Below are 25,895 nucleotides of genomic sequence, written 5' to 3'. Positions count from 1 at the left end.
TGTGATGAACACAACTATTAAAACATCCAACACCTAAGAACAATGTAGTTTGCCCCCTCACATTTAACCTCCTTAATGGATCTGCCTCTTTACTTTTTTGGGAATTACTTATTCCATAGTGAAAAATAGGGTACAAATAGTTTATTTCCCCTCTAGAATGTTAGATATAAGCTGAGCAGCAAGTGGGGAACAACAGGAAAGCGAGAGATGATAATAAACCGCCCTCTTTCCCTCTTCACACACTTCAGACAGACGGAGAGCCAGACGGAGTGTTTATCGTGTGCTTACAGTCAGTTGTAGTTTCTAAATGAAGGATTCATGTTTTCCTACCATTGGATCTCAGGGTCTGTCAGATCCGGTGCGTGTCTCTTGCAGCAGCCGCGACGGCAGCAGACTGTAAAAACACGAGTGACGCGTCGAGTGGCGTGAGGATTTCACTCCTGTTTAGACTTCGTGAAGACCAGGACCAGCTTAATTGGTGAGTTTAACTATTGGCTGTTAATTTATAGAAAAAATATGACATCTAATGTATGTGGTTCATATTTTGACGATTGGCAACCAAAACTGAATATAGCCACCTAACATTTAAGTCACTTTTTGCAGCACATGCGACTTCTCTCAAGGAAAAAGTAGCCAATGGAATTTACCATTTTTTTATTTATTTTTTTTATACTTTAAAGATAGTTAAAAGAACAACATCAATTGATTTCACCTCCAAATTTTGCATCAGAAGTCTGTGGAATCTTTCCACCACAGCACACTGGTGACAGAGAGAAATCCTCGTGGGTTTGACTCGCATCCATTCATTTGATTTGTGTGATGTTGCGTGCCATTTGTATTTCTGGCGTAACGAAATGAATAAGCCCTCTGCTTGCTGTCACAGGTTGAAATGAACTCAAGATATGCGTGACAGAGTAAATGTGCCACGCGCAGATGGAAGAAGGGGGTTTGAGTTTGTGTGCCAAGGCGAGAGAGATGTGGTGCGTAAGCGACCTGTCATGTCTCATTTCCCGTTCACTAAACTACCGCCGTTAACGGGCAGCGCCACCCCATAGCCACGTGCTGTTGAGACTGGTAGTGCGTGCCATGTTCGAGGTTGAACGCACCAAAGAGGAAAAAGGGAAAACCAGAAACATGTAATTTCAAGCTAGGCTGCACCCACAAAGTGCATGGGGCATCAGTTACTTTTATGGCTATGTATGGCTGCAGCATAAAGCTGGAAATCTGTTTGGAAAAAGCAGGCATTAGTGGTGAGTGATCCAGTTAATCACACTGATCGCCACTTACTCTTTACTCCACTGCAAGAATGTTAGAATCGACCTCAGGGTTTAGTAAACTGATGCTCCAGTTCAAACACTCCTCCTTTATTCATAAACTCCTCCTTTCTGGAGAAAAATAGGTTGTACACAAAGCTGCGTGACAAACCAATGCATCAATGTCATAATTAGTTTTTATCCTCCCTCTGCAGCCTCATTAAAGCACTGTTTGAGATGACTACTTTGTTGCTTGGAGGTATCACACCTCCCTGCAGGCAGCTTGACACGCTCCCACTCTGCTCTCAGTCTGTCTCTCTGCATTTCCTGCTCCTTCTGTCTTTCTCCTCATTCTATTCTTGCTCATCTCTTTTTTTTTTTCTTGATCATCAGCAGCATCCTCCGTAGATACTCAGTAGAACCCAGTGGGAGGGAAGCCCGCTCTGTAGGAATCCATCTCTCACCTCTAATTTTAAAATTCAGGGAAATGCTGTACTTGTGTTCATGCAGTATGCTAAAATAAGTAGTTTTCAACACTTGTTATCATTAAACAACTGCAAAAAAGTGACTTAATTCCAGATGCACACAGCGTTAGAACTACAAAGAGATTACTAAATTTATAATCCTTTCCTAAGCAAGAAAAATGATAGCTTACAAATAAATTTGTAAATGTAAGTCTATACCAGCAATGAGCATGTATTGATCTTAATCAGGTGGTGCATGAGGTACTTAAAAAGTTCCTATACTGCTTGCAGTAAAAACAAAGCTAACACAGTTCTTTTTCTTTTGATTACATACAGTGGTTGGAGTGAGTGGTGTTGCTTAAAAGTCAGGGCCATATAGTGCTGATGATTTTGACTATGGAGTCATCATTATGATATGGTTGAATAATTAACTCACCTGCACAGCTTGTCCACATAATTAATTTTCCTGAATATCAAAGGACTTTCTCTGAAAACCCAGAATGTTGATTTGCATTGATGCTGATTTTTTATCAGTTATTTATTGCACACAATGCTGTTGTGGCATAAATGACTGTAAACATAATAACTGATTAATTTAGACTAGCAAATGGAAAAAAAAGAAACATGAGCTGCTTTTTTGTTTTAACGATTTTTACCTATATATCATCAAAAATTCTCCCTAATCTACTTGCACATCTTTAAGTACTTGCCACAGTTTTTCTGTGGTTATAATCTGCTGGTCAGAGCTCTGTGGGTGTCTAACCATCTGTTGCAGGGCTCCCATTCTTCTTGCTGCTGAAGAGAGAGAGAGTTCCTCAAGCGAAAACGTTTCCTGTTAGCAAATATTATATACAATTAATTTATTAAGAGATCATTTATTAAACCGCATGTTGTTTTTCTTTTTTTTGGTGGTGGTGGTTGGGTTAAGAAAAATTATTTCTAGCTTAAAGAAAAACTTTATTCATCATTATGAATCATTGTTTACTATGTTGTTACCTAAATGCAGCTGAAACAACTTGAAATGTATAAAAGTACATTGTTGCACCCTAAAGTGCCTTATTAATGTAACTTCTGCACATCTTGCTGTATTAATAATGTCTCATTATATCATAGCAGGTGCTCTTACCTGTACATAACAGACATAGAAGTTTGTTCTCATAGATGGATTTTAATATACAGTTAATTAATACAGTAGTGTGTGGATGTTTTTTTCTTTTAGACAAGAAAAATCAAATTTTTAGTCATTATTTTACTGTTGTGGAGTAATCCTCTCCATATTCACTGTAAATTTACCCCAGCTTGTGTCCGTCTGCACCTCTCCCTCTGCTTCAGATAAGTATTTCTTTTTGTAAAGCGGGCATCCCTCGAGTGGAACCGGAGGTAGCAGTGCAGTGGCATACTCCAGATAGATTACGCTCTCACGTAAAACTGCTGTCGTTTAAAAAAAAAAAAACCTCAGCTACAAGAGATTCTCTAATGAGAAACCCTCTGCTACTCCCTGTCTGTCACTTCATTCTCTCTTTTACATTCCTTTTATGTGTCTCTGTCTCCTGTCTCTCGTCGTTCAGTGAAGAGTTTTTTTTTTTTTTTTTTTTAACTGTCAAGGCCTTTTCTGCCTGTGTGTTTGTGTGACAGCATGTATGAGATTCTGTTTGAAGTCAGCTTGTAGAGAAAAAGGCCTCGAATGAAGCAAAAAGGCCTTGAATATTCAACTCGGTAGCGTTTCTTTGGCACTACAACCTTGAGTTTTCATTTTTGTGTTGTGTCCAATTAAAGATGTCAGTTTTTTAAAACCCCTCTGACAGAGTTAATCTGCTAATGTGAGACCTTGTGTTTTGAAAATGAGCTGTCAGCATACATTCAAAATGATAGTTGAATGTTTAGATCAAACAGTGGATCACTTGGCTGTTCGGGACCAAGAGGAGAACCAATAACATTTAATTCGAGAGCAACAAAACAAACTGCCACTGGGAACAATAATGTGGATCATTTGAAATGTTTATGATTTTAGCTGAGCATCATGAATGAAGGGGAGTAAGACTATGAATGAATCCAATTTACTTGAAAATTCAAATCCCTTGGTTTGGAAATGAGGTTGAAATTGGATTAAAATACTATAGTTAAGCATTGGATCCAGTTTAAGACTCTGAGATGCAAGACTGTCTCTATTACAGTGCGAATGAGTTTCCTCCACCCACTCATGTTTGACCCTTACTCTCAAAACCAAATCCCTTTTCTCTAACCAGCCAGAGATGAAGCCTGCTAAACATTCCCACATTGTGCTTCTTTCCCCCTTAGCAGACAAGACATATTAAAGTACAGCCCCTCAGGAAAAATGTTGGGAGTGGGTCTACATGCTCCAAGTCACAACCTGGGGCCATCTTGGCTGGCTGTTTGTCTGGAGACATTGTAATAATTTTATGGGACTGAACAGGCTCAGCAGGAGAGCACATTGGCCGTGGTACCGTTTTGAGCTACCAGACAGAATGGCTTGGTGGTTAGAGAGGATTGGAGGACTAATAAAGTAACATAATATCATGGAAGATGGTCACCTCCACTGAGGCACTGGGGTCTATCCAGGAAAAGTTGGACTGACTACCTTGGTTGGGGATAAGTTGTTGGCATATGTGTAGGTATAGTATGGAGAATAGGAGAGTTTAGCCTAAATGTTAACTGAGAATGGAGCCACTGCCTCAAGAAGAACTAATTGAGGAGGTTCAGACAGGCGTCAATGATGGCTCTCAAGCAAGGTGTTTGGGGAATTTTGAACTGGCTGGTGACCATTGCCCAGGCCTAGGGCACGCTAAAGAGATCATGACTCTCATCTGTCTTAGAGATGGCTCAAAGTCAAACTTCTGCTTCTGCAGTCTGAGTCAGGATAAATGGTAGAAAAGAAATGGATAGATAGGAAGGATTGGAGAAAGCAGTCTGGGTAAAGGATTAAAGAAGCAAAACTGATAGAAAGTTGAAAGCCTGAAAGTGAATGGAATGAGAGAATGTAGAGGTCAGCATCAACTGATGATGATGCATGAGGGATGGTTTTAAAGTCTTATAATCGGGTGGACATAGAAGAGTTTACAGTGAGACTAATCAAGGCCATTGTACCAATAGAATGGAGGGAGTGGTCCTCACCAAAGATGGTGGACAGAAGAGGTAAAGAATAGGGTAGATAAAGACGTGGAGCAGTTTTTAAAATCCCGAAGAAGACAAGCTGAAGAGCTAATAGAAAAATTTAAGAGGAGAAAGATGGGTCATGAGAAAAGAGGGGGACATGAGAGGAGAAGAGAGACAGATAAGATACAGTGTCTCATTTTCCTTTTACCAGTGTCATCCCTCCATCTCTCCTCATTTGTTCTTTTTATGAAAGAGTATGTTGTATTGTGTGACTTGTTTTCACTTTGCAAATTTTAATTGACTTGAGTTTATTGTCTCAAGACAGATGAGCTACAAAAGTGTAAAAAGATGCTGCATTTCCAGAACTTCTTAATCTTTCAGAATGCATGCACCATGCATTCAGAACTCTTAGTCACCAAACACACATCTCTCACACTGACACACACGCACACACAAGGCATAATGTAGTCTGTTAGGATCATTAGCCGAGTTAATGTCCGTGCACTTGGCCCAATGGGAGTTACGATGTCATTCTCCATGCTCCCCAAACAGATACAGATATACAGATATAGACCTGCCCCTGGGGAAGACACACACACAAATACACACTCACACATACATGCAGATGTGCACCTCACTGTATGGCTCTCACAAGCCGTGTAAGATGGAAATATTAAGCGTGTCTTTGGTGATGGTTTGAGGGTACCGTTGCTGTCACATCAGATTAGCTTGATGAATTTTGGCCACACCTCTTTCCCTTTTGTCATTTACCCCTCTCTCTGTCCTCTCTTTTTGTCATTCCTCTACCTCATCACCTCACTTCTTTTGTTTTCAATCTTTATAAATCATGCAAGCAATATCTTTGGCTTTAAATTGCCTGTTGAATTTAAGAAGAGGGGGATTTCAAACAGAAGCTCTATCCAAATTGTTTTTCCAATCACCTATTCTCAGGGGTATTTACTGGTCCTTACAAAATATTATATAAAAAAGAATATAATAACACAGATTCCTTTGTGCTTCAAGGCAAGCCTAGGATCAGCATATAAATTGGTTGGCAGTAAAACATGGCCAACAGTTTGGCTCTCCACTTTCTGTCTATCTAGTCTCATGTTGCTCTGCTTGACAGGGCAGGAAATCGGTCTCATTTCTGCTCTAATTCGTTCTGATCAAACATGTCGCTCTCAATCAGCCCCATTTGATTAGGAGGTGTCCGTATCACAGCCCACCAAGCAGGTAATGGCTGACATGCTCATATTTCAGTGTTATTGCGGTCTGTGTGTGTTCCTGTGTGTGTGTGTACGTGTGTGTGTGTGGTATTTAAACATCTGAGTTAGATTCACACATTTTACCCTTGAAGCTAAAGGTAGCACATGAAGACTTATCATTTAGGTGTGTGTGTAACAATCACACTTTGTAGAAAGTGCAAGTTCATTACTTATATTTAGAAACCATATGAATTAAATTTTTCTCACCCTCCCACCCTCTTTTTTATCTCATATATCCTCTCCTCTCCTCTCCTGTCCTCTCCTCTCAGAGAAATGGGGTGTAGGCTCCCAAAGTTGAGGAAAACAGAAGAGAAGCATAGCCCTGGCAATATCTACTCCACCCTCCGACGGCCTCAGGTGGAGACTAAAGTTGGAGTGGCCTACACCTACCACTTCCTGGATTTTCTACTGGGGAAAGAAGGTATGAAGCACAGCCCAGTCAGTGTCTTGGCAATCATCTCACTTTGACAGAAATAATTTTTCTCTTGTGAGTACCCCCCCCCCCCCCCCCCCCCCCCCCTGTTTTTTTTTTCTTGAGAGCTTGGCCTGTAAAACCTTAGTGAGACATCATGTGCCTCAACCCAACTTGACTCCCACACATGCATACTTGAAATAGTCATGTGTTACTCTTTTCTCATGTATCATCTCTCTACGAAAGAGGTACAAAAATAAAGTTGATACTTAGACTTCCCATCAACACAATATCTTGTTTGTTTTTTTTTTTTCTTTAAAGAAAATAATCCCTTCATGAATTAAAGTGCATTCTGTGTAAGTGTGTGCTTTAGTCTCTTTTAATATGTGCAGAACAATGAATATGCAAATTAGTCCCACCTATATCTCCACTGCTCCCCTGCCTTCAGCTGCTCATCCTCAGTCCCACTCAAATGCACTTGGCCTTCTTGCCTTCAGTATATCAGTACACAGTTCATGTGTTTTCATTGTTAGATGTTAGATAAACCTTTTATCTTAATGGCATCCATGACAGTTCCCAACTTGAAAAGATTGATCTTTTCAGGTTTGTTATATATGAAAATCCTGACTCTTTGAATCTGTGGTTTTTGAGTGTGGAACTAGCATGCTGTGGTTCTGGGGTATTATTAACTGCTTATTTTTCTGATGATTCCTTTTAGTTTTTTTTTCTTTTAGAAAAACATCATATGCATGCATTTAGAATTTTAACTTCATCTTACATAGTTTTAAATTTTTTTGTCAGTTGGTTGAAATATTGATGTTGTTAGATAAGCATTTCAAAAATGTCATCGTCTTAATGATGCTCGATGTCATGGGGAAAGAAGTGGGGTACATACTGGACAGCTTGCCCATCCCACACTCAGAAATAGACAACCATACACGCTCACACTCATACCTACATAACGACCAGTGCTGAATGACCAGTAAACATACGGTATGTGGTTGGTCTATGAGAAGAAATGGAGCACCAGTGCTAACCACTATTTCAACTTGCTGCAATGTAAAAATATTAAGGCTGCTGAAAGTCATATTTTTGAGAACAGATTGTGCATTATAAAATGTTAAATTATAATTATGAAATTAAAGAAAATTATTACTTAGGTTTATAATCACATCAGCTTGTTGTTTTAGTGATAAAGACCTTGTTTAGACTGTTTTGATTTGGTGTCTCAAGTGGCTCTGTGGTGTCTGTAAAGCACTAAACAGGTACTATAATTAGCTAAATAGTCACATATTTACCTAAACAGACAGTAAATGAGATTAAAGGAGGGTTTCAGCTGAATAAACCTTATAAAACTGTAATATGTTTGCAAACCTATTAGATCTTTATAGCCTATTGAAACTAAAGGTTCATTACAAAAAAGAACAAAAAAGGTATCATTTAGTTCATGAAAGCTTTCTTGTTCCAGCCATCAAACAATGATGTGCTTCATATTTGCTTTTCAAATGATGAAATGGAGATAATTAATGACTGAATGGTTAATGGAGGAGGAATTTCAGACACAGCCCAAATGAAAAGATGTAATCTTGGCTTTGACACGTAGCTGGCGAGCTTCCTTCAGATCTGTTTTATTTTTGTCCCAGGTCCAGTCTGGAGGAGGCTCCAAGGGATGCATCTTCAGTTTTGGTCATTCCAAAAAAATTCTGGGAAAATCATTTCACTTAAAACCTTTTTCGGATTCCATGTGTGCTTGCTTACTTAAGTTTTCAGTTTAACCCTGCTTTACCTTGTCATCTGTATTGTTTTCTCCTCGCTTGCTTTTCCCACTTCAGCTAGTCAACTGAAATGTTTAGGTCAGCAACTCTGCAGAACTGGGTGTTTTTCATACTGTAAGTTTCTTCAGGGTAGAAAGTAGCTTAAAAGCTGAAGTTGTGTCTGTATGCAGCTCTTGTTGCAAAAAGTTCAAAGACTTATTTCATTTTCAGATTCAGCTATATTGTGCACTCTGTGGTAATGCCCTCCAACTCCCCCCTCCTGCTGCTCCCTCGCACAGAGGCAATGACAGTAATGACAACTAAAGCTAATGTGCATTTGTAAGGTTCTGTCTTTGGGACTGGGTGTGTATTATTGTTTGTATTTCTGAATAATTGTGAAAAATTGCGTGAAAACGTGGGCATGTGCATGTAGGCTGACTGCGTCTCAAATGTTTGATAAGAATCCTCTAGAGTCGTCTGATTCTAAAAATACTAATTCTGCCATTGTGCTATGTCTGTGAAGAGATAGAAGGGAGGTATGAAGGGGGTGGTGTAAGCAAGAAGGAGAAACAGAATGTGTTAATGTGCTGAAAGAGTTATTTTTCTTAATTTATCACCTGCTTTCTTAATCAATCAGTCAGTCAAAGTTATATTTGAATAGCACTGTTCATACAAATAAATGCAACACAAAGTAATTAAAATGCACACACTCATACATACACATTTAAGAGCAATGGGATTATGGTAAGCGCTAACTTACTCTCAGCACTTTGCAGTAAGGCAACACTGGAGACTTGATAAAAAATAAAAGGAGTGCAATTAACATTAATAAGGAATATCATGTTACGAACATATACATTAAAATAAAAAATAAAATAGGACAGTAAAATAAAAATTATATATATATATATATACAATTTTGTAAAACCTACTGATAAGGTTTAGTAATGTAATAAAAAAACTGCCTCATCATTTTTTTTAGTTCTAGATTTAAAGTTTGATAAAATGCCTCTATTTGAAAACCTGAGTGTTCTGTTAGTTAAACACAAACTAGATAAATAATTAGGACTAAGACCATTAAGCTTTCAAAAAAACAGTAAAAGGATCTTAAAATCAGTCCTGTTATCCTGGTTGAGCTGTAAAAAATTTCTGCCATCCATGACTTAATGTCTAAAATACAATTAAAAAAAAAAAAAAATTACAATTGGTCTTGTGTCATTGGTCCTGAGACAGAAATATATTACTGTGGCAATATTGCCATAGCAATATTTATTACTGAATATGTCTGCAAGCCAACACTGTGCACTCCGTCACCTGACATGAAGCAGGTGCAAGTTTCCAATGGCGTTTCAAACCCAAAACTGTAACAGACAGCTGGCACATCGTCACAGCCAAGTGGCAACGGTCCGGTTGCCAAAAGACTTCACTGTCAGCCAGCCCTGTTATGTCTGGCAAAACGGGTTAGGATGTAGCAGGAGAGATTTCTGGCAATCCAGAAAGGTGGTGATGACCAAAACAGGCAATAGACATGATGGTGGCTTGTTTTTCTCTTTGCTAAAGGCGGTAGCAGACAAATGGTCTGAACACATGTGCAGCAGCACATATGTATAGATACAGAGACCTCACACACCGTGTTCATACAAGTGGCCATGGTGGCTAAGTCATGCTCACACAAAACACTGTTTTTAGTACTTATTTAACAAAGTTAGTTTTATCTTTAGCAGGAAGGCAGGTCATTTATATGGTAAACCCAATGACGCCACCTGAGCTGCTTAAGATTGGTAGACTATTTTAGGATAAATGCAGCTACTATGAATTGATTGTGTGTCTGCGTGTGTGTGATTGCAAGTGGGTGTTTGCTTCTTTCCGTGTGTGATAGCAAGACCAAGAGAAGTAAAGGATTCCTGGAGGATTATCTGATTGTTTGTGGAGATTGAGAGACCTCATTCCCAGCAAAGGGATTTATTTGTGTGTGTGTGTGTGTGTGTGTGTGTGTGTGTGTGTGTGTGTGTGTGTGTGTGTGTGTGTGTGTGTGTGTGTGTGTTTGTAAGAGACAGATAGTGAATCTGTATGTCAGTCCATGACATTGAGGAAACCCACGGTCAAATCCGTGCTTTAATTCAATTTGACTTTCATTAATGATATTATTTCCCTGCCAGCGTGACTTGATGACTCCCACACGATAATGAAAAACAAATATCTTTGCAGGAGCCTCTGTGAAATATTTGAGACAAGATGGCTTTTTATTAAACTAAGTTTTGTTCCCAGAAAGAGGAGTTTTGTGTTTAGGATGAAGAGAAGCACAGTGTATTTCCCAAACTGACCTTTGACCAGTGAGTGATTAAACTGAGCGGAAACAATGCGGCCGATGATATAGCGTTAGTCTTTGTTTTATGAGCTCTAACTCCAATAGTGCTTCAGCTGAAATTATTTCTGTGTGACTAAACCTCGTTTTTTCACATTGGGTCACAGCGACCCTGTGGTGAATCCAGGGAGGATGAAGAGAAACACGTTCAATGTTTCAGGCATTTACCCCAAAGTTCAAACTCAATTTCTCTGATTTGTCGTGGCCGGTTTCATCGTATGATCTGTAACTAACATCTTGTTCTCCTCAACTGTCTTTTTACTCTTTGCTGTACCTTTACTGTGGTCATCCTGGGGTGCAAGTCACAATAACACTTGACAACTTATTTCATTTCAGAAAACACTCTTCGCCAAAGACAAACACGGTGGCCTTTCACAAAACTGCAAAACCAAAACTTCTGAAAAGTTGCAGTTTTGTAAAATACTGTTTTCAGTTATGTGAAATGTTTTCTGAATCTTTTGTCATTTTTGTTATGTTTTTAAAAAAACTTGTTTTGCACTTTGGAACCACCATACTACTACTTCACAGATCCTCCACCTTGCAGCATGATCATCATTATCTCAGTTGTAACACAGTGTTACTGTGACATGTCAACAAGAATGTTGAATATGAAATCCAACTGCCAGGTGTGACATCTTACCATGGCCTCCTGTGTGTCGAGGGTGTGCTCTGATAATGAGAAGAAGAAACGGGAAGATTGGAAAGCATGAACAAGGAAGAAATAAAAAGGGAGAGAAAAACATCTAAATAAATGGGAAGCAGAATAAAATCAGGAAGGTGTGACGGAACAGAGCTTATAAGAAAGAACTGCAAAGTTACTGTAAACTAGCTCATGGTGCGAAATGCGAACAAGCCTCTTGAAAACGAGCAGAGAAAGAGGTGTGAGGATGAGCGAGTGGGAGTCAGGGCTTCGGATGTGTGAGGAAGAAAGTTAGATGTGATGCAGTGTGACTAACACTGGTCTCCGGAGCAGTGAGAAGCTGAATTCTGCTGATGACTGTCTGCTGCCCAGCAGAGACGGAGACCCACTCAGCTCATTAAAACGTCTGTCGAATGCTCAGTCTGTGTGTTTTGATGTGTCTGGTTGCAAACCTTTTTAATGCCTGCAGGCTACTTTATTTAAGCCAGAGGTGTATGCATACAAATTCTTGCAGTATTTGTGTGAGTATGAGATCTACACATCGTTATGGTAGATGTAACTTGCTGTAGGACTGTGTGTGTGTGATGTATTTTCTCTCAGAGCAGGCACTGCAGAGATCCATCAGGTTGCTACATCTGCATTTCTTCACGCCTTTTTCAGGGCAAGCTCAGCACAACAACATGTTTAAGAAAAAAATTTGATCTGACATAGATCAAGTGATATCTGTGGATGATTTTTATTTTTTTTCTTGCAGCTTCAGTCTTATTTGCAAAAAGCCTTGAGAAAATGCCTGCAATGACGGCAGAGTGTTGTTATGTGTCAAAAGTGAGCCAGGCTGGAATTCACAGCCTCACAAGTACATCAGTACTGTTTGTGCCTTAAGCATCTCACTGTGTTCTCACCACAGCAAACCTTTCTTCTCTTGCTTCTTCTTGGCAGCCATTTTTGTGAACCCAGCGCTCTTTCTGAGACATGTCTTATAAAGTGGGCACACTGGGGAGATCAGATACTGACCAACAACTGTCATAACTTGCAGCTACATTCCAGTAACAGCAAGGAGCTCCTGGTTCCAGGAAGTTGATTATTTTATAGTCAGTGTTTTGGCACATTTCCTCACGTAAAACCTCTGCAAGTCATTAGAAGGCAATTTGAATAAACGTGAACCTCCAGCAAGCACAGGGATAAGCCTTAAGGGTGACTGTAAGTAGTAATCCCCATGCATCACCTAGCAGGCTTAGTCGAAACTCTTGCTTTCTCATGCACACACACTCAGACAACACAGGCAAAAAGATGGCTCATATACACTCGCTGAGATACCTTGCTGCACATGCACTGCAAAATGCCTTACAGTCACACATAGAAACTCAATGATTTGTACAGTACAAGGAATTAATAAGCCCTTTGAAGCAGCTACAGAAGGAGGATGACTCTCACGCTCCTCAAACATCTTGTGTAAGCCAGGGTCAAAAAGTAAGGCGTCACTCTCAACACACAGCGGCTGCGATGTGTTCAAAGCTGCCGATTGAGACAGAAATAGCAGAGAGAGGATCAACAGCTGAACAGCCGCTCAGTCACTTTTCGTGTCCGTCAAACAATATACCCTTGGATTTGTCTTCATCTTTCCAGCGCTTATGCACGAATGTGTGGAAGCAAGCGTTCCCAGTCATGTGTCCCCCCCCCTTCTTGCTTTAAACCCTGAACCAGAAGCACAAAACCACATCATCACATACCTTCAACTTCCCTAAACACAGACTCTTTACACCTCCCTACCCTCCCCAGCTGGCACTATAAAACTCCAGCCAGCTTTTTTGCCATGAGCTGTTCCCATGTTCCCATTCTGGGGTGGAATTGCAGCCTCCCTTTTAAATCCCACAGTGGCAGACAATATAAATGAAGTTACATCCCAGCCTAAAGCACTGCATGCCTGTGTCTTGTCAGTGGATGAGTGCCAGCCGAGCACATCTAATAACAGCTAATGGCTGTTTACGATGACAGGATTGTTGTTACCACCCCCCCCCCCCACACACACACCCTTTTCTGCACCCAACTCTTGTCTCCAGTTATTGTTATTATTATTATCACTCTGCTACTTTTGATATGTCTCAACAGACACACGTTTAAGTGTTTACTTGATGAAAGACTCTCCTGATACCAAGCAGTTTTGCCAAAATGATGCTTCATTGACCCCCCCCCCCCCTCGTTTAACTCAAAAGGGAGCCAGGAAAGTGTGTGTGCATGTCCTTGTATCCTAATGCACTTGCCATCTTCTCATGTGTTTGTGTGTATAAGTGAACATGCCAGATGATGGAGAACAAATTGAAAATGAGATGGCTTGCACATTTCTGTTTTTTTTTTACCCCCATATGCATGAATGTGTGTCCATGTGTTTTGTGTGCATGTGTGTGTGTGTGTGTGTAGTTAATTTATTCAGGTTATTTTCTCTTTCCAGACCCATGCAAATAAGATTGAATGGGAAAGGATGACAGGCATTCAGGCACAAACAGACAGCCTCATCTCCCCTTCTGCTAACTGCCTTGCTGGTTCTGTCTCCCCCTTTTCACTTCTTGTCTCATTTTTTCATCCTGGCACACACCTGGCTTCACACAGAGACGCACAGCCACATATGCTTTTTGGCCTGTAGCGAGACAAAAAGCCTTGCCACAGTACAATGCAGTGACCTCAAGAGGGTCACTCTCACCCACATTGCGTTCTCCCTTGGTGGATTTACTGTGGCAGTTTGCTGCCATACGATAAGCTCTGCTAACCATTTCCACTGAAGTGAACAGGTTTTCTTTCTATTGTGTTTGGTAATAAGGGAACCGGCTTTGTGCCTGTGATTGCTGCTAATACTGCACAGCCAAACAAGCATTGTGATAGCATGGTCTCCCTTTTGATGTATGTGTGTGAGTATGTTGTGTTTCCGTGTCTTGGTGTTAATATGGGTGGATATTTGGATGATTCTAGCCAGCTTCATTTCATGCACAGCAGTGTGTGCGTCTGCACACTAGCAAAGATCTGCAAGTGTGTGTTTTCTAAAAGCCAGACTGTACTGGTGATAGTGAGCACAGAGGCTAATAGTTCTGGTGTAATTAGTTTCAGATTTAGCGTGAAGACGCCATGTGTTGTTGTTCAGTGGGAATTATGATGATATGAGCTCCATCTTTGTTCATTTGTGCCCTCTGTCCCCTTTCATCATTCCCTTTCTTTTTCCCCCTCCTCCAACTCTTTGTTCCTGCTTTTTTCCATTCCCCCTCCTTGTTTTTATTAGCTCCCCCATCCTTGTTATGACCACATTTCCCATTAACCCCTTTTGTCTAACCTTGTTTTTCTCCCCTCTCCAGAGGTGCCGGTGTCATCGGTGCTTTGTCTGTCATCAGTGAGAGAACTGCCAGTTCAGGTCAGGGAGCTCTATGCACAGGGTTTTGTCCTGGTTGCCGTCCACCCCTTTGTTCACCCTTGCGGCCCTCGTCATGCCCACATCCAGCGGCAACTCCACCGGGCCGTGTTGGTTCGAGAGACACAAAGGTACACATATTAAACACAGCCTTGTCCTCAACATCAGCACTTTCTAAAATGAAGGAAGTAATTTGACTGTGAAAATGTTTTTTTTTTTTAATGGCTGATTAAGATAAATTAGATGATAAATTTGCAGCCAGATTTAGCACAAACAATCCTGCTTGTGGGACTTCACTGTTTAGACAGAGAGTCCTGTGGGGACTCTTTGACTCCTCACCTCTTTTTTTTAGTGTAAAATGAATTATTTATGAGTCAACCAGTAAAATGGCTAGTTTATCTCTCTATTGCAATTATTTCACTCTTAACTCTGCCTCACATAATATACTGTACATACACTGTGTTGTGTTACTGTTTTACATTTGCGACCATATTAGCAGAACATTGTTTTCATATTTTACCACTCCGACTTCTGGCATTCAGTAAAAGTTTATTCATCATTGGACACTCAGTGAATGGAGAAGAGAAAATGTTGCATTATTAAAGTTGGTTAAGCCGGTTAAAGAGCTTACAGTCATTAGTAAGTTTAAGGGGAACTGGACTACCTGAGAACGTGTGCTTTTAATGCAGTCTGGAAAAGTCAAACAGCAAAATGTGGTTATGTTTGGTCACTTGCTAAGATCCAGAAATAGTGTTGTCTCAGAGTCTGAAAACCTCTGGTGTGAAACATTTTAGTAAAAATAGAGGGTCGGGGTAAAACATGTCTGTGACGCTGCTTTAAGTAATATTTTCTGATATTCTTCAGCAAGGGTAAAAAATTATGAGGCAGTGCATAAGAGACAAATGAAGATGCTCTTTTAGTTTTTTTTGTTTGCTTGTTGTTTTTTTTAATCTTACCTTAGTCCTATCGTATGCCTTTCTCTAATTTTTTTCCTATAGGTTGTTGCTGTTAAACATTTTTTTTTCTTTGTCTGCCCAGCAACCTAAAGTCTCTGTATGTTAAACTTATGTTAACACATCTTCTTTTATTTGTCATTAAGATAATAAAAATGTAAAAAGTAGCTCATGCTACTCTGATCACTTCTATATTTGTTACCTACGCCAAGGCGGAGGTCATGTATTTGGTGGCTTTGGTTTGTCTCTCTGTTTGCAACTTAACTCAAAAAGTTATTTTGATTTTGATTAAATTTTCAGGAAATCTCAGAAAGTGATTAGATTTTGGGGGTAATCTGGATTACCCCCAAAACTCAAAAATAATGCCCACAATTACTGGCAAAAAAATGTAAAAAGGCTTAGTAGAGGTCCACGCACTCTGAGTGCTTCTGGTTGAAAAAGTAATTATCCGACATTTATAAAACTTAAGTTATCCACATGTTCCTCAACATTTCTAAAATATTTTACTAGAATCATAATTCTAATAAAGTGACAGTCTCATATAGAAAAGCTTCAAAGTTCAAAGTTTTTGTTCCATGACACACTGTTTGTGTAGCTTTCTATTTGTCACGTTGCAATCAAAGGAAACACTTTGCTTACTTGTCAGTTTTGGACTTTTTCTCTTCTTTTCATGTGAATTTAAATGATTGTGTATCCACACAAACATAATCCCACACAAGTACATGCAAGCAGGTGCCAGGCTGCTCCTTTGATGCCCCTCCTTCTAAGTGGTCCTGCTGCTTCTTGGCACCTGTCACCGTGGAGACGCCTGATTGCATCATCAGTGCTCGCCAGAGGGGAACAGCACGCTGAAAGAGAGAAACCATCTCTCCATCCTTTCATCTGCTTTCTTCTGTGGTGACCGCCCCACACCCCTTTTCCTTTTCTTTTGTCCTCATCACCCTCCTTTGTCCCTTTACTCTGCCTTTTATCTCTCCATCAACACCATCCCCTTTCATCAAAAACCATAAAAATGAGGGAAAAAAATATGACAGATCTACTGTTTCAAATCTAGCTGAGAATGTCACTCAAGCCTCAGAGCACAAGATATTACGCCAGCCTTCCCACTGACCTCAATCCAAATCTGAAGAGCCGTATCTGAATGCGCCTTTTATGATGGTGTCTTGCAGTGGGATAAAAAGGAAATTTAGTCCCTTTTCCTGTCTAATAAGTCTTTTGTGGTTGTGGTAAATGTGTGTTCTCTTAAATGGAAAATTCACACTCCATCAAATATGCTATGAGGTTTCAGATATGATCATTCTGGGTCAACAAGTGCTCAAGAACATGAGCATGTCTGCCAGAATCTTTAGAGCCAAGGTTTTTTATGTAATATTATTGGGTGATGTGCTGTAACTACTGTTAAAAAACATGTCCAAGGTAATATTAAAACAGTGCTGGCCCATTTGACATGTTCTTCCTCATAGGATCATAACTGACTGCTCATATGACTATGCTGAGCATTTGTGTCGATTTCCTTTTTTAATTTTTTTTTTTACCTCACAGTTCAGAAAAAAGCCAACAGAGATGGGCCAGGAATCGTCTGGAGACAGATGTCTGTGTGGCAGGTCAACAGACTGCAGACCCAGAAGTGATCCAGAGCTATGTGAAGAAGGTAAGTTCAGAGCTTAGCTTAGTCACACCAAAAAAAATGAATAAATAAAAAAAATAAATAGATTTGGTTTCTCATTATCTGTTCAGTTTCCACAGATTTCTCTTAAAACATTGGTTTCTTAAGTCTGGGATAAAAACAGTAATCTTTGTTGTGTTTTACAAATCTGTTCAGCATCCTAGAAATGACATCTAGTGGGATGTAATCACAGATTTGCAAAGATTAGAATTTGCTTGAATCCAATCTTAGTGTTGATATGCCAATGTAAACCAAAGAGCTGCAACTTGCTCAGATTAGTTTGAGGAATGGCCTTCTAGTTGGAGCATGTGGTGCCTTTTGGACTGACTGGATCTAAATGACTCTCATTTAATTAAATTAAGACAGGAAAATAATAGGAACATTTGTTTTAGATCTAGAAAAAAATAATTGAAATCCTATTTTCTCTTTACATAAGTTATTGCTGTAGAATTAAATTTTTTTCTCATCATTGTCCCTATGCTTGTTGTATTGTGGGTTTCTGCGTGTTTCAGTTCTGCTGTGACGGAGTAGCAAACATTACCGTGTTGAAAAAGCTACAGGCAATAACCGTAATTGTCCTTCTGTGCCATATGGTAAACCTTGCCTCTGGTACAAACACAGATAGCTTCTCCAGTTCAAATGGAACTGATTTCATTAGTGTAATAAAGGATTTGAACTATTTATGATGATGGGAGTTGGCAAGAACCAAGACACCAGCATGATGGATTCCCACGAGTTGCATATCCTGTGACACTGCACTGCAACTGGGAAACCAAAGGGGTGAAATATAGGAAATGGAATCTTAGAGTACAACTTCTTTTCCAAAACAGTTGACTGCAATATGCAATTAAAAACAGAATGCATTGATTTGTAAATATTATAAACCAATTTTTTTTTTACAATAAAATATAGAAAGTATATCAATGTTGATAGGTGCTCTTCTTTTAGCAACACTTCATAAATGTCTTGGAGCAGAAGAGACTAGCTGCTGGACCTTTCAAGAAAGAAGTGTTGCCTCATTCTTGTCTGATACAGGATTTTAGCTGCTCAGTGATCCTGGGTTTTCTCTCATATTTAGCATTTCACGAGGGGCTAAGATATTTCAAATGATGAAAGATCTGGACTAAAAGCACCCAGACTCTTCTAATATGAAGCCATGCAGTTGCAGTATAGTGTTTATTATTGCATGAATTTTGCAAGGTTTTACCTAAACAAGATGGTGTCTGAATGGGAGCATATATGGCTCTAAAACCCATATGTAAAATTAACATTTTGATAAGTCTGATCACAGAACAGTTTTCCATTTTTAGTCCATTTTAAATGAGCTTTGGCCCAGAGAAGATGATGGTGTTTCTGGATCATGCCACATGTGGACTCTTCTATGCATAACAGAGCTTTAACCTGCAATTGTGGATTGAATGGTGAACTGTGTTCCCAGACAGCGATATCTGGAATTGTTTCTGAGCTCATTCACTGATTATCTTGAGACAATCATGCATGTTGCAGTATCCAGTCCATTCAATAATTTTTTCTTTAGTTGTTTTTTTTATTTTTTATTTTTACTGTTTCTCATGTATACAGATGTGTTTTAAGACCTCTGAATTATTCATTGAATTAATTGATTTATACTGTAGAAGATGGCATATTCATATTACTTTACATTGTCAAACACTGAGAAATTGGCCCACAATTAGTAGACGCCATCTTGTACAGACTGGTGAACCTCTGCCCGTCTTTACTTCCGAGTGACTCTACCTTTTTCAATGTTTTTTTTATATACAATCATTTCTCTGACCAGTAGGCAATGGATCATATGAGCTGCAATATTCAGCTGTTTCTTGTACTTCTCCAGTCTTTTGTTGTCCCCATCCCTCTTTTTTGAAGACAGGCTGCTTCTATGAAATAAAAGAAAGTCTCATTTTCAACATTTAAAATTTTCCATGTTCAGTTGTGAATAAAATATTGGCAAATCAATTAGCAAACCAATGCATTCTACTTTAATATGCATTTTTTTTTTACTTTTTGGGAATTGGGGTTGTAACTGCAGTAAACCATAGTAAGAAGTTCACTCCAGCATTCCCTGTCAATCACAGCACCATCGATGGCATTTATCTGCTGTTAAACTCGCTTTCAGTGTCTCCGCTCATGAATTCGCCGACAGTCCAACATCGGGAAATGAAAATGTGCTCTATTGAATAGATTTGCATCTGAACACCCAGAGAGCACAAAGGAAAACCTGATTGGATGGAAATGCACATCACTGAGCATAATGTGATAGGCTCCGGCAGCGTGACATGAATAACCAATCAGATCACAAGCTGCCAGAGAAAGTTCGAGATAAGAGCCCAGGATCAGCAGACAGGGTGACAGGATGGTGTGTGTGTGGGTTTGTGTTCAGTTTTGAAATTCTATACTATTTTTTTTTTTTTTTTCAGTACTCACCCATCTACATGGTGATAAGATAAAACTGTGTGAGATGTGTGTGTGTGTGTGTGTTAGTTGTGTATGTTGGTATTAAAAGCACTACTTGAAAACTGCGATGTGTTTGAATGGATGAGTGAAGTGTCAAAAAAGAGTGGCTAAGAGGGGGAAGATGTGTCTCATTATTGTTTGGGTGGTAGCTTGCAATCTGATTTCTCTCCCGTCGAGCCTGTCTAAGACTGTCAGCCTAAATATCAGCTGACAATTAGCCACCAGCGCTCCATGGGAGGGAGCAACATATGCAAACACACACATACACACCCATGCATCATCACACATGGATGTGTTGAGATAATGAGGTCCCTTTGTCATTTGAATATTTGATCTTTGCAGATGATTAGGTAGGTTGTTATTTTGCAGAATACCCACCCTGCGTCTGTCAGCCTTTGTTTGTGTGTAAATTAGGCTTTGTTTGTCTAACTACAGTTAAAGAGACTGAGCAAATATATTTGTGGTGCAATAACAGACATGCTTATGTTTGTTGTTGAGATTTATTCTAATAGAGTTTAAAGGTGCGGGTAGATGATAACATTATGTGTGTGTGTTTTACAGATCCAGGATGTAGCAGAACAAGGGGTGATGTTTGTGGGCTTTCTCCAACAGCCAGGTGGAGGACCATATTTCTTGGGGCACTGGGACACTGAAGAGCTGTCATCCTTGCATTCAAGCCCTTCGCCCATATATCGACACCCTTTCAGTACCAACACTAGCCCAACGGATCCGGCAGAACCACATTGTAAAGGCGTAGCAGCTGATCGTTGCAACTGTGAATCTCAAGATTTCGATGATGGTGATGTGGAATGTAGGAAACAGGACCACAGTACTTCGGTTCTCAGAAAACTAGACTTCAGCCCTCCTAAACGTATTCCAAGTTTAGCGTGCTACCCAGAAAATTCAAATGACCCAATCAAAAGCTCACAGACTGGTCTCAAAGAATCAACAGATGAACCTCAGAGTCACACTGAACCTGATGCAGACACAGTTGAAAACACATCAGATGCACAGGGGAATCGGTTCAGTCCGAGCCTCTCAGGAACAGAATGTACTATAAAGCTTGTGGAGCGTAAACTTCCAGAAGTGAAACACTTAACTGGATTCACAGAGAAGCATTTGAACCTTTCCAATGAGAGAGAAAGAAGAGATTCAAGCACAGACAGCTGGCTCAGCTCTCCAGAGCTGGATCGCCACTATGACAGAAAATTTGATTCTACTCGTGCAGATGGGCAGAGCAGAGTGAAAACTCATAACAACAACCATATCAAGCTAAAGAGTTCACAGAAAGACAAGGGTGCTACATCACCACCGGCACAGGCTAGTAAGTAATCAAGGCCCTGTTTTATTTTCTGCCAGAGCTTTCGTTCCTCTTTGAAATGTTCATGTATCTTTGTGTGTCTGTAGGGATGCAGCTGTTTGCACTGTATAACCACACAGAAGAGATGAACACCTCTCTGAGATTCTACTCTCTCAGGGTGCCACTTCAAGTGCAAAAGGAGGCAGGGCTAATCACAGAAGTCGATGCAAACTGGCTCGACCACATGACTCAGCATTTTACCAGCGGAGCGCGCCTCGTTGATGGGTTTTTCCACCTCACAGATGATAATGGTTTGTTCTGAGGATGTAACAGTGTAGTAAAGCTTCTCTAAAATCTTACATTTCCCTCAACCATAATACATGGCAGGAGCAACTAGTGTACTTAAATCCTTTGATCTCTTGCACCCGAAAGTGGCGCAGAGCAGACAACAGTCAACATTTCATTGTGATGAAATAATCAGCATTATCCAGTTCACCCATCAGAAGATTTAATGTTGTAGCTGACTGGTGTTTATTGATTATTGTAGCCTCAAAGCTTTAGATATTTCTTACGTCATAGCTTTAACCTGAGAATTTTCACTGGTTGAGCAGCACTGGGGTTTGACAGGATGAGAAAAGCTTCTGAAATTCTGCAGATCCCTGCTTCACTGCTGCGTAATGGATGATATGCATGGTGTCATGAGCTAAAGTCCACAGCTTATACCGTAAGTCACTGCTCAGCCACCCGTGGAATAAGCAGGCTTAATCCAAACAGAACTTGGACCAGCAGTGAGAGAATAGGGATTAGCTTTTAGCTCCTGCTTGATTCACATATATCTTCCTGTGTTTGTCTGACTCTATCTCAAATTTGTCGGGCTTCTCTCCAGACAACGGACTTTCATCTGTGGATAGTGTGTTCATCTTCCAAAGCTCTGCAGAAGAGATCATAAACACGTCCTATGATGCCATCGTGGTTGAGCAGTGGACTGTAGTTGATGTAAGTTTTACAAAAATACTGGAAAGGTTGTAGACTTGAGTTTTCCTACTTGCATGTATCAGTGTTGCATTCAAGTATCTCCTCTTTCTAGGGTGTTGTTGTAAAGACAGACTACATCCCTTTGCTCCAGTCATTAGCTCCATATGGGTGGAGACTCATGTGCGTGTTACCAACACCTATTGTCAAGACAAACAGGTACCAACACCCCCAAGAAAACATCAAATAAATCAGTTAGGAATGCTTTTTGCTCCTTATATTTGATCTTGTTAAAAAGTATCAACTGAGCTCAGCAAGGATTAATCACTTCTGTGTTGATTGTTGAATCTAGAGTCATTACTCTGCTGTCTAAGCCATTGCCTGTCTTTCTGTTTGGGATTAGGATTGACAGTATGCAGAACAGATGGCTTAAGATCTGACTAATCGTGATCATATGTTGGTCCTAACATAAAAAGCTTTCGAAAGCTGTCATCACTGCCAACAAAAACACCATCACTAAACTGCCGTTGTCTTGTAACTTGTCACTTTACAAACTGCAGCCACCTGAAGCTGGATTTCAGTACATGTGGAAATGTGCCAGCTCCTGGGTAAAATTTTTAAAGTAATGCTCTTTTCTTTTGTGCAGCGACGGGAGTTTGTCGACTAAGCAAATCCTTTTCCTTCAGAGACCCATTTTGCAGCGGAAAAGAAAAGACTTCAAGGTTTGTCTTCCTTCAATCTTTGCAACCAATATGTCACTCGTCTCTGTCGGGCCTTTAGGTCACATGACTTTACGTCCCAGAAGACGCCGTTTAAAAGTTTTGTAACTAAATATGGACTGTACAGAGAATATAAACCATCTCAGAAAAAAAGTCTAATAATAGGCAAGCAGTTGGCCTCAAACTGTACAGGAAAGAGGCATCAATGTACGAAGCTTTGTTGTGATTTGTCAGGTGTCTGGAGAGACGGAAAGAAAAAGATATGACACAAAGCACAAATCTGTCTCCAACGCGTCTGTTTGATTTCAGATGCTGAACCTCAGGGGCCGCAACAAGGCAAAGAAAAATTCAGCTGGAGAAGCACTTGACGAGCAAGAGAACAAGTCTCTTGTGATAGAAGCTGAGATGGACAGGTTGGGAACTAACACAGAAGAGGAGGAAGAAACAGAGGAGAGGAAGAGCAGGGACAGCGGAAGGAGCAACAGAGCGAACCCTCAGAGAAGCGGAGAGGATGCGCTACATCAAAAGGGCTTCTCGTTCCTGTTAGAGCACAAGGCTTCTGTTGAACATCAGGAAGAAGAAACTGACATAGACAAGATCCATCTGTCCAAGCAGGAGAAGTCGGTGAGATGGACAGATTTCTGTCAGAGAGAGAGAGGAGGAGTGAAAGACAAGGTGAGGACGGATGAACGGATCAAACAGCAGCTGTTTTCTGGTGTTTGTTGACATATTTTACAAAAACCGGTCAAAGAGAGCTGAAACCTGGTTAACCTTGTAACCACCAATGTGTTGACTTGCAGGTTTAGTTCCAATATGGAGAAGCCAGATGTAGTCAGGCATATACTGTATCTGTACTGCGTTCTGTTGACTTTTCTATCTGACCTGATTTGAACAGTAAATGGACAAAGTGTTGTGCATTTCTCTGCTTTGGGTCTGCTGTTTGATGTCTAAATATAAAATTAGGAGATTGTACAAGGTTTTCCTTTACACTGTTGTATTTTACTACTTTCTTGTAATTGGATTGGGAGTTTATTGGATTGGGAGTTTTCATTTCACTTTGCTCACTGTATTTTTTTATGTGATAGACATAAAAGATATAAATTAAGATTAAAATCTTAAATATGTCTTAGACTGCAATAGAGCCTTAATACATATATCTAGCTAAGTCAGACACAAATACGCACACATATAAACAGTTTTGGTTATTTCACTTTTTTCACTTTTCAGTAGCATAATGAATACGGGCATTAAGAATTACAACTCTATTACAGATCCCTACTTTAATACAACAGCTGACTTTAAGCTGTTTCATGGACAGATGTAGTCTGTTCCTTCAGTATTTTCCATGCTTTTAGGTTTGGAAGACGTTGCTGTGAATCCAAAAGTACAAATCTTTTAATGTCAATCGACACATCCTCAGGCAGCATAAACAAAACACATAATCAGAGGGGACCTGTAGGCATGGGCCAGCAGCATAGAGAGGCCTGCAAGGCCAAAGAAGATCCTTTTCATGAAGGAAAAAGCACATCACAACATCCAGCCTAGTAAAGAACACTCTCCAGGAGGTTGACTTATCGTTATCTAGACCTACCATGAAGCAATGGCATCAAAAGAGGGAATATAGAAGGTTCACCACAAGGTGTGAACCATTGGAAGATGGCTCTATAGAAATTACAAAGATTTGAGATCTGAACGCATACATCACCTGTAAAAACACATGGAGAAAGTGTAATGGTGTGAGCATGTGTGGCTTCCAGTGATACTGGGTGTTTGATTTGACAGAAGCATTAAGTCAAAGTTGTTTAGACAGCACTTCACTGTGAGAGCAAGTCAAGAGTAAAGGTAAGAAAGTGGAATATTCGGCAGCTGCTGATTGAATCACCTGGTCTCAACTAACGGCAGAAAGACCCTCAAACAACAGCAGACCAAGCATCACACAAGAGAAAGCTCATTCCTTGGGGATGCAATCATTGCCATCTTCAGTAGGTATTAAAAATAAACATTTTATTTATGGTAATGTTAATTAGTGCTTCTGAATAAAAGAGCAATCTACATGTTAAAGAGCTGTTATTTCTACACCCCTTCTTCAATCTGGATGTGAAAACTCAAATTAAGCTGCACTACATTGCATTTGACTAAAGCAGCTATAATCACATTATGTCAAGAGCCCAGCCATCTAATAAATGTAAATTGAACTTAATTACAGACTTATTAGCATCAGTCTTAAATGACATTTGACTGATCGTAATGAAGTTCAGAAATTGCCTAGTACAAGCAATTTATTTACAATCTAAACCGTTTTGCTTGTTAAATATTAATTTATATTTAATCTCTCAAAACTAAGCTAAACATTCCTGGATTCATGTTATTTTAGTTTGGTTTATGAGACTGGGAACATCCCCAGTTATGTGTTGGATCTGCATTTTGATGCGGCTGTAGTAGTTTTATTATTAAGGATGAATTTCTCCTTCAGCTTGGTCAGCGCAACCAACTTTGTGCTACAAGATGTTTTCCCCTATTAATGGCATTTTTTCTAGACCACCTGTGAAGTAGAAATAGTGTAACATGTAGGTCTTGATATAATAACGAGGTCAATAAAGTGTTTAAAACCAAATTGCCTAAATGTTTCTTTATTTCAATTTCATGCCACCATCCTAAACAATTTTCCTCATTGGAGAAAAAAAAAAAAATGACAACTCATAAATGAGTCTCTACAACAAAACCCCCACTGAGAGATGACAGCAAGAAGCTTGCCAACATCTCTGAGGGATGTTCAGTGATCCAAGCCAATCAGAGACTGCCTGGAGGTTCCATTACAGGGCACCATGGGATACGCACGCCACCCCGAGTTAGAAAACTGTTTGTGGGTATGTGGATGTGTGTAACTGAAGATAAGCCTTGTGCATCTACACAATATGTGAAATTAATCTAATATAACTTGTCGAGCTCACCAGCCAAAATATTTGAAAACCTGCAAATGAAGTCATTTCATTTAGTAGATATACACACAAATGGTATAACACATGTAATAGAAGAGTAACATTACAGTCTCTTTTACTAGATGAGCAAATCAATACTAAATATGAAGTTCCAGTGAGCAGGTGTTAGATTTTACCTGCTACTCTGTTACATTTATGTCTAAGTGTTATGAG

General features: G+C 39.8%; 1 protein-coding gene across 2 annotated transcripts; it reads left to right on the top strand.

The window, feature by feature from the left end:
* The first annotated feature begins 231 nt into the window (after positions 1–231).
* On the top strand, positions 232–24,127 carry rftn1a (raftlin, lipid raft linker 1a). 2 transcript variants are annotated; one of them, XM_042012358.1, is made up of 11 exons: positions 232–478; positions 6,366–6,517; positions 14,609–14,792; positions 17,157–17,265; positions 20,314–21,076; positions 21,160–21,363; positions 21,939–22,048; positions 22,140–22,243; positions 22,671–22,746; positions 23,053–23,544; positions 23,576–24,127. In XM_042012358.1, the coding sequence occupies exons 2-10, from the start codon at positions 6,370–6,372 to the stop codon at positions 23,467–23,469; spliced, it is 2,115 nt and encodes a 704-aa protein (XP_041868292.1). In that variant the 5' UTR covers positions 232–478; positions 6,366–6,369; the 3' UTR covers positions 23,470–23,544; positions 23,576–24,127. The 2 variants fall into 2 exon arrangements, with proteins under 2 accessions (XP_041868292.1, XP_041868293.1); XM_042012359.1 differs by lacking the exon at positions 232–478 and adding an exon at positions 5,911–6,064.
* The last annotated feature ends 1,768 nt before the right edge of the window (positions 24,128–25,895 follow it).

This window comes from Melanotaenia boesemani, chromosome 17 (genome assembly GCF_017639745.1).
Source record: "Melanotaenia boesemani isolate fMelBoe1 chromosome 17, fMelBoe1.pri, whole genome shotgun sequence".
Lineage (NCBI taxonomy): Eukaryota > Metazoa > Chordata > Actinopteri > Atheriniformes > Melanotaeniidae > Melanotaenia > Melanotaenia boesemani.
This window is presented reverse-complemented; position numbering and strand designations above follow the sequence as displayed.